The sequence below is a fragment of the Microtus ochrogaster genome, chromosome 19, assembly GCF_000317375.1.
Source record: "Microtus ochrogaster isolate Prairie Vole_2 chromosome 19, MicOch1.0, whole genome shotgun sequence".
NCBI classification, from domain to species: domain Eukaryota; kingdom Metazoa; phylum Chordata; class Mammalia; order Rodentia; family Cricetidae; genus Microtus; species Microtus ochrogaster.
Genome location: NC_022021.1, coordinates 60,458,919 through 60,470,999, shown reverse-complemented (window position 1 = coordinate 60,470,999; position 12,081 = coordinate 60,458,919). Strand labels below are relative to the sequence as shown.

The 12,081-nt window shown below is 47.6% G+C and overlaps 1 protein-coding gene across 3 annotated transcripts; it reads left to right on the top strand.

Annotated features, from left to right (window-relative positions):
* Nucleotides 1-3,543: 3,543 nt before the first annotated feature.
* Nucleotides 3,544-10,168, top strand: Fst (follistatin). 3 transcript variants are annotated; one of them, XM_005356820.3, is made up of 6 exons: nucleotides 3,544-3,964; nucleotides 5,832-6,023; nucleotides 6,480-6,698; nucleotides 7,011-7,235; nucleotides 8,017-8,244; nucleotides 8,950-10,168. In XM_005356820.3, exons 1-6 carry the CDS (start codon nucleotides 3,880-3,882, stop codon nucleotides 9,030-9,032), a joined length of 1,032 nt encoding a protein of 343 aa, XP_005356877.1. In that variant the 5' UTR covers nucleotides 3,544-3,879; the 3' UTR covers nucleotides 9,033-10,168. The 3 variants fall into 3 exon arrangements, with proteins under 3 accessions (XP_005356877.1, XP_005356876.1, XP_013205227.1); XM_005356819.3 differs by having other exon boundaries at nucleotides 8,014-8,244; XM_013349773.2 differs by having other exon boundaries at nucleotides 8,014-8,244; nucleotides 8,678-10,168.
* The last annotated feature ends 1,913 nt before the right edge of the window (nucleotides 10,169-12,081 follow it).

Sequence of the window (12,081 nt, the reverse complement as noted above, 5' to 3'; positions counted from 1 at the left end):
TCTCGTTCAATTTGAAATGTGGGTATGTCTTTGATAAAATTAATTTAAGTAGTTTTTATGGCACACATATTTATATTTATATGTGTGTGTGTTTGCTTAATTTTTGTGACTAAACCAAATACTTTTATCCAGATAAATATGCTTTTAACTCCCTCATATGGTTTGTTTTTTAATTTCCATTTAGCTTGATAAACAATATCACCCTCCAAAAAGGTAACATTCCTAGATACTTGTATGATCCTTTTATATCAGATTGTGTGTTTACATAAATGAATAGTTAATTCTAATAAGTGTATGCAAGGTTTATCAGTGTTTTCACTGATTAATATTTTATAGGGGGAATTATAATCCTTAAAGCAATATTTCCAAAAACAGCAGAGGAAATAAACTGAATTAAAATGTGGTCCTTGTTGTGTGACAAAACTTTCCATGAAGAGATGCAACACACATCTCTACTCACTCCAGTTAGGGATCCCATAACAGAACAAAGGAGAGATGCACCAGTGTCCAACCTGGTGAATCAATGAGTTTTTATTGGGGTTACTTAGAGGAGTATGGGTGAGGAGCATGAATGACTCAAAGACAGATGCATCACCATTGCCCATTCACAAAAATTCACAAAAACTGGGTAACCTGGAGCACACTGACAGGGTAGAGAGTGTCCTTTCCAAGTGACTATGGTCTAAACCTCTTCTAAGCAGCTCTGCAAAGTTCTGCATCTCCCAGGCAGTTGTTCTAATCTTAGAGTCTTCATCCTTCTTTGTAGTTCCGGCAGGGAGGAGCCTAGTAAATCTGGTCAGTTTCAGGGACTTCCTGAAGCTCTTTTGAGTTGGTTGCCTTAAGCAAAAGGAGCTTCCTTTGGGCTAGAATGTTTCCATCCTCACTGTTACACAATAGTCCTGTATTCATCTAGGCGAACGGACGTCATCGAGGACGCCAAAGAGATGACTCAGGGGTTAAGAAGGTGCAGTACTTACACAGCTCTCAGAGATTACCTCGGTTCACTGCCCGGCACCCATTATGATCCATCTTCTGGACTCCTTGGAATCCGCACTCACAGGTGTATAGGCAAAATTATTTAAAAAATAATAATCTTTTTATAAAATCATCTACAAGTGGGCAGAAGTAAAATTTGAACATCTTACAAGGTCCCAATATTGGAAAGTTTGAGAAAGTCCCCTCAACATACAAGGTTGACTGATGACTCAAGACCAAAAGATGTGTTTAAACTGGAAACAAATATAAAAGTCTGGAATTATGTTTCAATATTAAAGACATTTTTAGTGCCCATTGATAGCCATAAGATTCAGTCCTCTACAACCTAAGATCTCTGCATTTAGATTGCGTAACGTATTTTCCAACTTCAGATATTACACTTTGATAAAAGTCTAGCTAAAACAGAAACTAGGTCTTTTGCTGGCAGAAAAAAAAATGTATGGGATGGAGAGGGGACAAGTTACAGTAATTGTTAGTTTCCTTTAGATAGGATTTCTCTGGAATAGGGGTGAGGGCATTTGAAGGGGGGGACAAACTTTCCGTCTAGCGCATCACATTATAAGCATCTTTGAGAAAAGAATAATTCAACTTTGAAATTCTGCCATTAAGTGGCGGCTTCAGCAAGGGGGACAGTTTGCTATTAATTGTTAATGTCGCCTACCATTAGAGGGCACTAAACAACTCCACATTAATGCGTTGGAGGAAAGAGAAAAGGAGGCGAGGAAAGGGGAGGGAGAGTATGGGCAGAGTCCGGGGAGAGGGAGGGGAGACAGAAGCCGGGAAGGGCTGGGAAAGAGAGAAGAGGGAAGTGGGAGGAGGGAGAAAAGGCCAGAAGAGGAAAGAGACAGACAAACAGGCAGACAGACAGAAACAGACAAAATGAATCTGGAAAGGTTAAGAAGGATGTGGAGCCCCAGAGCCGTCTAAAGTGAGCAAAAAGCCCGGGCCACCCACTCCCCTCCCCTCTCCTCTCGTCCTCATGACTGTAATTATAAAGCGAAAAGCGGCGGCGAGGTCACTCGTTTTTACCAGCCTGCTGCACCGAATGCGCGCGGTGCAGGTGCGGCGGCCGCGGGGCTTTGTGATTCATGCCCACTTTCAAAGGGGGGCTTGGGCCCGTCTGAGAGGCACCCAAACAACTGTCTTCTAATATTAGCACGGCTGTATTTCGGGATCTATTATAGTCTGTCCAGACAGATCCCATTGTAATGGGATCTTTTATTAAAAGATTAGCACTATCTCCTGCAGTTGGTGGAAAAAAATCTGTTATCACTGAGTTATTTGCAGTTGTGGAGGGGGTGGGAGGAGGGTGATGGAAGATGGGGGTGGGAGGATGAAATGGAGGACCTGAGGAGGGTCGGAGGGGGGAGTGTAGGGCGGGGGTAGAGAAGAAGGGCGAATTTGAAATCCGTAGAACAAATCCCAATGACCTGGGAATGTCCAAGAATTTTTGTCTGCATAGTTCTCCTGTTTGTTGTCGTTCGGGCTTCAGAAGCGAAAAGAACAGGAATTAAAAAGGCAGCTTTGAAATAAACAATATAGCATTTTCCGTGAAGTAATCGTTTTATATAAAAGGAAATATCGCCTCCTCAGTTTCATTCAGCCGTGCCAGAAAATGTTATAAATGAGAAGACCCGCCAACTTTCGGCGAAGAATGCCAGGCATTGCACTCAATAAACTGAAGCTGCAGAAGTTCATTATCATGGTGCAATCGTTTTTTTTTTAAATATGTGAGAGAGAGAGAGAGAGAGAGAGAGAGAGAGAGAGAGAGAGAGAGAGAGAGATTGAGACTCGGGACAGAAACTGGGGCGTCTCAGAGCGGGGGGAGGAGGGGGGCAGACCGCCTACGTCGGCGCCCCCGCTCGGGGCTGCGACTCCAGACGCGGCGAAGTGAAAGGGGAGAAAAGAAAGGGAGAGGGCGAGACTGCCGGGGGCGGCCGGCTCCGAGGTGTTAAACATTTTTGTTTGCCTCTGACTTGTGGAGAGCCAGGGCCGCGTCTCCGCAGCGCTCCGCCTGGGTGGAAGGTGTCCGGGGTCGGGGTCCTTAGCAACCACTCCAAACTGGGGGGACTTGGAGGCGGGGGAGGAGCGGGCACGGTGGCCGCAAAGTAAGACACGCAAGAGACCCCGGGACTCAAAACGTCGCCGGGACCCCGCGCCAAGGCTCCAAGGGGAGGATCCTGAAACTGTCCCCCGGGGCATTTCAGAAGCTCCGGGATCCTGCGGCATTTGAAGAAGTCTCTCTGGAGCCCTGGAGCAAAGGTGCCGGGGACCAACTCCCGGGGTCCCCCCTCGCTCCGCTGGGCGCCTCCTCCAGCGCCCTCCTCACTCACACGCGCACACGCACACACGCGCGCACACACACACTCGCACGCCACCCCGGGCGCGCCGGCTCTGAGCGGCGGCGTGCAGGACTGGTGGGTGTTCTCCACCCCCGAAGCGTCGCCCCCAGCCCCCCCTCCCCGTCCCTACCCCTCCCGCTTCTACGCAAATAAGAACTCGGCGATTCCCCTCCTGCCTCTTTGATTTCGGGCACCTCCGACAGATAATTGGGAAGGGTTTCCAGAAGGTGGGAAATGTCACCTGATTCACACTGAACTTTTAAAAGCTCCCCACCCCCAAAGAGTCGGCACACCCTCGGTCGCAGCCGCCCTCCCACAGCCCCACACACTGGGAGACCGCCCACCTCAAACCTTAAGACCCCCGTCTAGATTTAAAGCGCGGCTGCGCCCGGCTTCTGACGTCCATTGAATCGCGCGGGCGGCCGGTGGCGAGCGCGGGGCTGCGCCAGGATCGCTGCGCCCTCCGCCGCTCGCTTCTGCGACGCGCGCCGCTCGCCTAAGCCACCCGCCGCCGCGCTCCTCGCCCTGCGCCTGCCCCAGGATGGTCTGCGCCAGGCACCAGCCCGGCGGGCTCTGCCTCCTGCTGCTGCTACTCTGCCAGTTCATGGAGGACCGCAGCGCCCAGGGTGAGTGGAGGGGGGATGCGCCCGGAGGCTCGGCTGGGGCAGGGGTTCTACTTTTCTGTCGTCTCGACTTGGTCTTTTCTGACCGACGCTGCTCTCTGAAGACGTTGGAATCACTCGGCTACTCCGGGAGAAGGGGGAAAGGACTGAAGCAGTGACACTTGAGGATAGAGAACAGAGTTTAGAGCAGGATTATCCTCCAAAAGGAAAGGGCCTGAGTTGGGGAGCTGGAATCTCACTAGTTAGGGCTAGATGCTCCAAGTTCTGGCCATAATGACTTTAGATGTTATCTCCCCTGGTTGGCTCGGGAGAAGGGCAAGCATCCGTCGCCTGGAGATTACAGTCGACCTCTTAGCAATCTAACCTATCTTCCTTCCATATCTTTTGGTGACTTTAAAAAAAAAAAAAGACTTGGGTGGGGGATGGGTGATACCGAATTTTCTTGGGTGGCTGGGGGACGTGGTTTCAGAAACTTTGCCCAAACTTGGAAATGTGGGTACTGAGATTTTTAAAGGGAAGTAGTGTTGGTGGATGCTCCTTCCACCCCTCTCCCTTAGCCCCGCGAAAAAGGAGAAGAAAAGGGACACGTCAAGTTATTAGCCCCGAAGTGGTTTAAGGACTTTGCAGTTTTCTCCACTTTGCCTCGTTCATCCTGTTAACTTTCTGTGGAACGATAAGCAGTCCACGAGCGAGTTAAATTCTGGCGTGGATTAAAGAGCACGTTTCTAGAAGTTTAGCTTCTAAAATTCTAAAAATGGATTTGTTTTATTACAATTAGTCTCCGGGCAGGATTTTTTCTAATAGTGGTGATCGTGCAGCTTGCGCTCCAGTTGCTCGAGTCCCTTCGGTGATTCCTGAGAAGGTCTTCTTGCCCAAAGTCCGAACGCATAGGCAGGGTTAGGGGAGGAAACTATTAGCAAAGAGTTCTTGGTAGACATGAGGTAGGTATATGTGACCCGGTGGACACCTCCCCCTCGCCCTAACACTGCTGCTTTGCCTGTTAGAGCGGCAAGGTTTTGTGTGTTGTAAGCTGCCCTCCGGGGCACTGGCCCTAGCCGTCTGCCCGACACTAAGCTGGGCAGCCCGCCTTTCTGATAGGGGCGCTGCCTGGGTGCCCGGACGTGGGCGCCAGGGAAAGCAGCCCTCGGAGATTTCGAAAGATCGTGGTGGCTGCGGGCGTGCTCCGGGCTGGCCGATTGCAAAACGGGCCCGTCGGGCGGGCTGCGCCTCGAGGCCGCACAGGGCAGATCCAGGCTGGGCCCGGCTGCTTTTTTGCTTTCATTTTTTCACAAGTGTCTTTGGCTTGATCTGTTTCTGAAAATTCATATTCATTCTCCCTACCCCCTCCCTCCCTCGCTCCCTCCCTTTCCTCCCTTCCACGTCTCCTCTCTACTTTCTTAACCCCTGTCACAAATAATTCTCTTACCGCCTACATGAAACCAACATGTAAAAACATCCGTCGCATCCTGTTTTTGTCAGGTTCTTTAATCTGTTCTTCCAGTCGCTGCAGGTTATGAAATGGGACGAATAAAAGTAAACAGTCTAGTAAAAGTCAATGCAAGCTGCACGTGTTGTGTCTGGGTCACTGGTAACCGACATTGATATGGCTAGCGCGCTGCGGCGGCGGCTCTAACCCACCTCCCACCTCGGTGATGGGTCTTTCCCCTCTCTCCCTTTGGAGATCTCTCTCTCTCTCTCTCTCTCTCTCTCTCTCCCTCTCTCCCTCTCTCCCTCTCTCTTCCCCCTCCCCCCTCCCCTCATTGATCAGTTGGTCCCCAGACCCACCAGGCCTCTTTGCCGGGCTCTAGCAGCCTTCCGTCCCCTACCCCGCTGCTCACTCATTCACCTCCTGATCCCTGTCTCTTCACAGCTGGGAATTGCTGGCTCCGCCAAGCAAAGAACGGCCGCTGCCAGGTCCTGTATAAGACAGAACTGAGCAAAGAAGAGTGCTGCAGTACCGGCCGTCTGAGCACCTCGTGGACCGAGGAGGATGTGAACGACAATACTCTCTTTAAGTGGATGATCTTCAACGGGGGCGCCCCCAACTGCATCCCCTGTAAAGGTGGGCCTCCTCTTCCCTAGGCGGCAGGCCCTCAGTAGAGGGCGTCTTGCCCTCAGTGTTCCCGCTGCTTGGCTGGGGCTGAGGACTGGCAAAATTTTGTTCGGTTTCTCCACGTTTCCCCCCCGGTGGAGTTAGCTAGGTGGAATCCAGCTTGCGCTGTAGGCAAAACAAGATCGGAAGAGGTCGGTCCCAGGCTTCTTAGCTGAGTGTGGTAGTGAAAGCGGCCAACCAGTGTGGTCTTTGAGAGAATTTGGATCCAGGACGTGGCCTGAGATCCCCAACCCCCATCCCTTCCAGTCTTCCAGTAGACAGCCTGGGGCCCTCCATCTCAGATGCAGGATTGCGCAAGGCATTTGAGACCACTACCCTACCCCCCACCCCCCCCCCCCCCCACCCCCGTCTGATCCGCCAACTGCACGGCCTTGGTTTGAATCCCTGCCTCTTTCCAACTCCTAGAAACGTGTGAGAATGTGGATTGCGGACCTGGAAAAAAATGTCGCATGAACAAGAAGAATAAACCCCGCTGTGTCTGTGCCCCGGACTGTTCCAACATCACCTGGAAGGGTCCAGTGTGTGGGCTGGACGGGAAAACGTACCGCAACGAATGTGCACTCCTCAAGGCCAGATGTAAAGAGCAGCCGGAGCTGGAAGTTCAATATCAGGGCAAATGTAAAAGTAGGTCCCACCCTTCAGTATCTTATACATTCATAGACCCTTGAAGACCCAAGGGGGATAGTACAGCTTCCATAAAGAGCCCGGGAATCAGAATAATGGTACCAAATAAAGGGGCTCCTTTCTAACTCCAAAAGGGTAATGAAGGAGCCAGCCTGGAGTCACAGATCCTCTGGAAAACAGCCTGGCTCCCCAAATGCCTGTTAAAATCTGGATGCCTCACTTTAATGATTTCCTTCATAACATGAAGCGTTTCCTCCCTAAGGACCAGAAGGTGCCTATTGAAATGTCTTCCTCCTTTTTTTTGTTCTCCAGAGACTTGCAGGGATGTTTTCTGTCCGGGCAGCTCAACCTGTGTGGTGGACCAGACCAATAATGCCTACTGTGTGACCTGTAATCGGATTTGCCCAGAGCCCTCCTCCTCTGAGCAGTACCTGTGTGGGAACGATGGAGTGACTTACTCTAGCGCCTGCCACCTGAGAAAGGCCACCTGTCTGCTGGGCAGATCGATTGGATTAGCCTATGAAGGAAAATGTATCAGTAGGTATTCTGGATTGAAGAAAGAAAAGAGATGGGAGAGGAAAAAAAAATCTGTTCTAGTTGTGTGGGGGCTCTTCAAAGAGTAAATCCAAGTCCTCAGCTTGGGTGAAACTGTTTAACCAAAACATTTCTCCTCAAGCACGATTATCTTCTAGATGCGTTGACGCACCAGCTAGAAGCAGAAAACAGTTTTTTCTATCTTAGAAAACTTAGAACTCACACAATTTTACACATTTTTTAAAGTGCCAGACTTGCTGGAAGGGAAAAATAATGACTTAACAGTTCCTAAAACCTGTTATCAGATTCCAGTAATTGATGGAATCTGATTTTTTTAATCCCACTTATAGGAAGTAATCAGATGCATATTTAACTCAAGGATGTTGTGAAATTCTGTTCCAAAGAATATTGTATTTAATGCAGTTCTCTGTTCTAGTTGTGTGGGGGTTCTTCAATGAGTAAATCCAAGCCCTCAGCTTGGGTGAAACTGTTTAACCAAAACATTTCTCCTCAAGCGCCATTGTCTTCTTGATGCATTGATGGACCAGCTAGAAGCAGAAAACGGTGTGTGTGTGTGTGTGTGTGTGTGTGTGTGTGTGTGTGTGTGTGTGTGTCTGTGTGTGTGTCTGTGTGTGTGATTGTAATAGAGTACCTTCATTACCCCCTTTAGTAAGTGATAATATGTAGAATATGTGCATCTCCGAGCAGAGAATGGAAGAAAGGGAAAAGGGGAAGAAATGAGAGCCTTCAGTTTGCTCATCACAGGTGTATTTTATCCTAGAAGCAAAGTCCTGTGAAGACATTCAGTGTGGCAGTGGGAAAAAATGCCTGTGGGATTTCAAGGTTGGCCGAGGCCGTTGCTCCCTCTGTGATGAGCTCTGCCCTGAGAGTAAGTCGGATGAGCCAGTCTGCGCCAGTGACAACGCCACCTACGCCAGCGAGTGCGCCATGAAAGAAGCCGCCTGCTCCTCCGGCGTGTTGCTCGAGGTGAAGCACTCCGGATCTTGCAACTGTAAGTGTGATTTCTAACCTTGCTGCCATGTTAAGGCATTTCCAGGCAACCCTGGGGAATGGACACAGACCTTGCTGGGTAAACCTGTTTCTGGTAAAGCTAGGTAGCTGCTAAATCGCCAGCAATTCGTTGGTCCTCAGCCCAATTCTCTGCAGTGTTTCCTGGCTTTTTAGGATCGACCCGATGCCCTACCATCGGGTGGCCTCTGAAAACCACTCTCCAGCTGTTTGATGCCCCTTCTTTCCTCCTAGTATTTTGCTTTGCTGTTGCCTCGTTAACACTGGAATCTTTGGGTTTTTTTTTTTTTTTTCAAAGACAGCTTTATATTATCACACCTGGGCTGCGGCTTATCGCAGTCGCGGCTACTTAACTCTGAATTAAGGAGAAAAGCAGTTATACCTAGAACACAAGAGCGCTTTTTATCTGATTTCAGGAATCTGCCTGTAAAACCTGAGCCATTGATTCTCCAGAACTTTCTGCAATTTTGACTTCATAGATTATGGTGGTTTGTTTGTGTGTGTTTAAGTAAACTTTATTGCGTAACTGCAGATGCCAACAAAACGCATCACACTGCAAGTCATGTAAAAAAAAATGCAACGCTGTAATGCAGCTGTATCAGAGGGCTTTGAAAACGTACACTGAGCTGCTTCTGCGCTGTTGTTATCCGTGTTTAAACAACAGCTCCCCCTGTATTCCCCCATCTAGCCATCTCGGAAGATACGGAGGAAGAGGAGGAGGAGGAAGACCAGGACTACAGCTTTCCTATCTCTTCCATTCTAGAGTGGTAAACGCTCCACCAGTGTTCAGGGTTGACATAGCCTTTGGGCAAAACAGAACACAACAAGAGAAAGGGGGGGAAAAAGGAAAAAAAAAGATAGATAAGAAAATAAGAAAAAATATATTGTGCATAATGTAAATAAGTGTATGCTTATTTATTTGGGGGGAAAACTATACATGAAAGGACCTTTGTCCTAAAGCTCTCTACCGGGCCACATTGTTACTCACTGGGCATGGAGAGATTGTCATTTTGTGGTCTACTGGATGAGGCCTATAGTTGAGACTTGTAGACGTTTATTTATACTGTGTCATGTTTTATAATTTATACATAAAATGTCTGGTTGACTGTACACCTTGTTTTTGAAGAAATTTATTCGTGAAAGGAAGAGCGGTTGTTATTTATTGTGAGGTCTCTTGCTTGTAAAGTAAAGCCGTTCCCCCCCTTGTAAACCATTGAAGTCCATTCCTAATGACCCACTCACTCACCTGTCTCCCTTCATATCACTGCTGTTAGATTCTTTCCCACCTCTTAACAAATTTGCATGTCAGTTTCTGTCATGTTTATTTATTGGATTCTCAGCTGCCTGCTCTGTACATACCTGATCCTTCGGGTTCTGTTTACAAGGAATCTTGACTGACCAAAAGGCACCGTAACTCTGCCTCAGATACAAGGTACAGAGGATATACATCTCGGAAGGAACGTCTGCTTCCGTGCCCTTGTTCTGGTGAAAACATTGTGAGAGAGGATGAGAGGCTTTAAGAATCGAGAAATGTACTTTTATGATGTTGCAGATCCAAAGACATAGTGACGTGGGGTGTCAGGAGACGAAAGGAAGGTGATCGTTACCCTTCCAACCTGTCATTCGCTGTTTCCTTTGAGGTAGTCGGCTGTACCTTCTCAATTAGTTCTTTTTCAACCAATGTGTCACTAAAAGTTCCATCAAAGCTTTATCAGTTCAAGTTTCTTGCTTTTCATAATACTTTTTTCTGATGCAATTTTATATTTTCAAACATGGCAAGTTAAATATAAATTCATTTAAATATATAGTTTTGTACTTTTCTACCATGTAAATGTGCAATGTATATAAAAGTTATAATGTGTATTTGTAAATAAATGATGAGTGAAAAATAAAAAAAAATTAAAAAGCCAATGGTCTCAGTTTCTGTCAATGAAAAGTAACTTATTTTGGCTTTTGAGTAAAAAAAAAATGTACATGATATAGGGATATAGTTAGCACTGATCAAGTGCTGAGAGCAATAGTTGCTGTAAAGTGGGGTAAAATACAAATCACCCAGTGCTGAAAAGGTGGCTCAGAGGTTAAGAGCTTGCAGTCTATCCACTTCCAGAGGACCCAAGCTGGGTTTCCTTTAGCTCCAATGAATCTGGTGCCCTCTTCTGGCCTCTGAGGGCACCTACACTCATGTGCGTGTGCACGCACACCTTTTTAAAAAGTGAAAAAACTAAGTTACAAATTGGGGTTAGAGAGATGGCTCCAAAGATGAGCAAGGAAGTCAGGACCAAGAGGGGTGCACCCATCCACGGAGACAGTGGGGCTGATCTATTGGGAGCTCACCAAGGCCAGCTGGATTGTGACTGGAAAAGCAGGGGATAAACCCGGACTCTCTGAATATGGTGGACAATGAGGGTTGCTGAGAAGCCAAGGACAATGGCACTGGGTTTTGATCCTACTTCTTGTTCTGGGTTTGTGGGGGCCTAGCCAGTTTGGATGTTCACCTTCCTAGACCAGGATGGAGGGGGGAGGACTTTGGACTTTCCACAGGGCAGGGAACCCTGACTGCTCTTCAGACTTGAGAGGGAGGGGGAGAGGAGTGGGGGGAGGGTGGGAGGAGTGGGAGGCTGGGAGGAGGCGGAAATTTTTTTTCTCAATAAAAAAAATCTTTAAAAAAAAAAAAGAATTAGTTTAAAAAAAGCCTGAGCTAATAGGCCAACCAATGTTGTAATTAAAAAAAAAAAGAGAGAGAGAGAGATGGCTCCACAGTTAAGAGCACTCACAGATGAGCCAGGGTTGCTTCCCCAATCCCTGTATGTCTTACAATCGTCTGCTAACTTCAGTTCTATAAAATCCATCACCAGGCATGTCCATGACATACACACATTCAAGGAAACATACATAAATCAATTTTTACAATTACCTTATTTGCGTGGATTTAATTATGCCTAAAGTTACAGGTGGTTGTGAGCTGCCTTATGAATGCTGTGAACCAAACCCTGGAGTTCTGGTAGAGCAGTAAGTGCTCTTAACTGCTGAGCCATCTCTCCAGCCTTAAATACACACACACACACACACACACACACACACACATATATGGTGGAGTTTGAAAATTAAGAGGATCAGAGATCCAACACTTCTTACAGGACAAGCATGTATCAACAGCCACTGTAGATGTGACTTCCTCCCTGAAGTACATCTACACTATGTATACTATACTGTGTGTATAATATCTGTAAACTGTATATACTGTGTGTAGACCATACAGTATCCCTATGAACATCTTCTCATTACTGGTCCTAGCTGCCTTGTCACAGCCATCAGCCCACTGTCGCCCACTGAACTCATCGAAGTAAAGCATGTTTCCTAGTGTTTAAGAGGAACATTTGCTAGAGAATTTCCTCAGCAGTTAAAAGCACTTGCTGCTCTTCCAGAGTACAATTCCCAGCACCCACATCAGGCAGCACATAGCTGCCTATTACTCTAGCTCCAAGGGATCTGGTGGTCTTTCTGGCCTCAGTGCACAGCTGTATGCATGTGTGCACACTCAGACACACAGACATACACAAAAATAAAATAAAAAAGGCAATGCCGTGCATGCCAAGGAAAAGTAGAACCAGACTGATACATACTTGACAAGCACAGTCAAAACTCCAGTTACAGGTACTGGAATGGGCAGGATAGTGATGGGACATTGGTAAGATGAGAGTGGAGATGACTTCCACCGTGATGTCTGTGATCCAAGGTGGGAGAAAAACCTGTCAACACATGGAAGAGCCTCAGAACGGTACTCAGACGCAACGGTCTCTGTAAGACACAGGAATATATA

Excerpts from the sequence above, each read along its gene's own strand:
- Fst (XM_005356819.3), top strand. The coding sequence starts at position 3,880 with ATGGTCTGCGCCAGGCACCAGCCCGGCGGGCTCTGCCTCCTGCTGCTG. Across the intron at positions 6,699-7,010 it reads ATATCAGGGCAAATGTAAAA|AGACTTGCAGGGATGTTTTC; the intron begins GTAGGTCCCACC and ends TTTGTTCTCCAG. Across the intron at positions 8,245-8,949 it reads GCACTCCGGATCTTGCAACT|CCATCTCGGAAGATACGGAG; the intron begins GTAAGTGTGATT and ends TCCCCCATCTAG.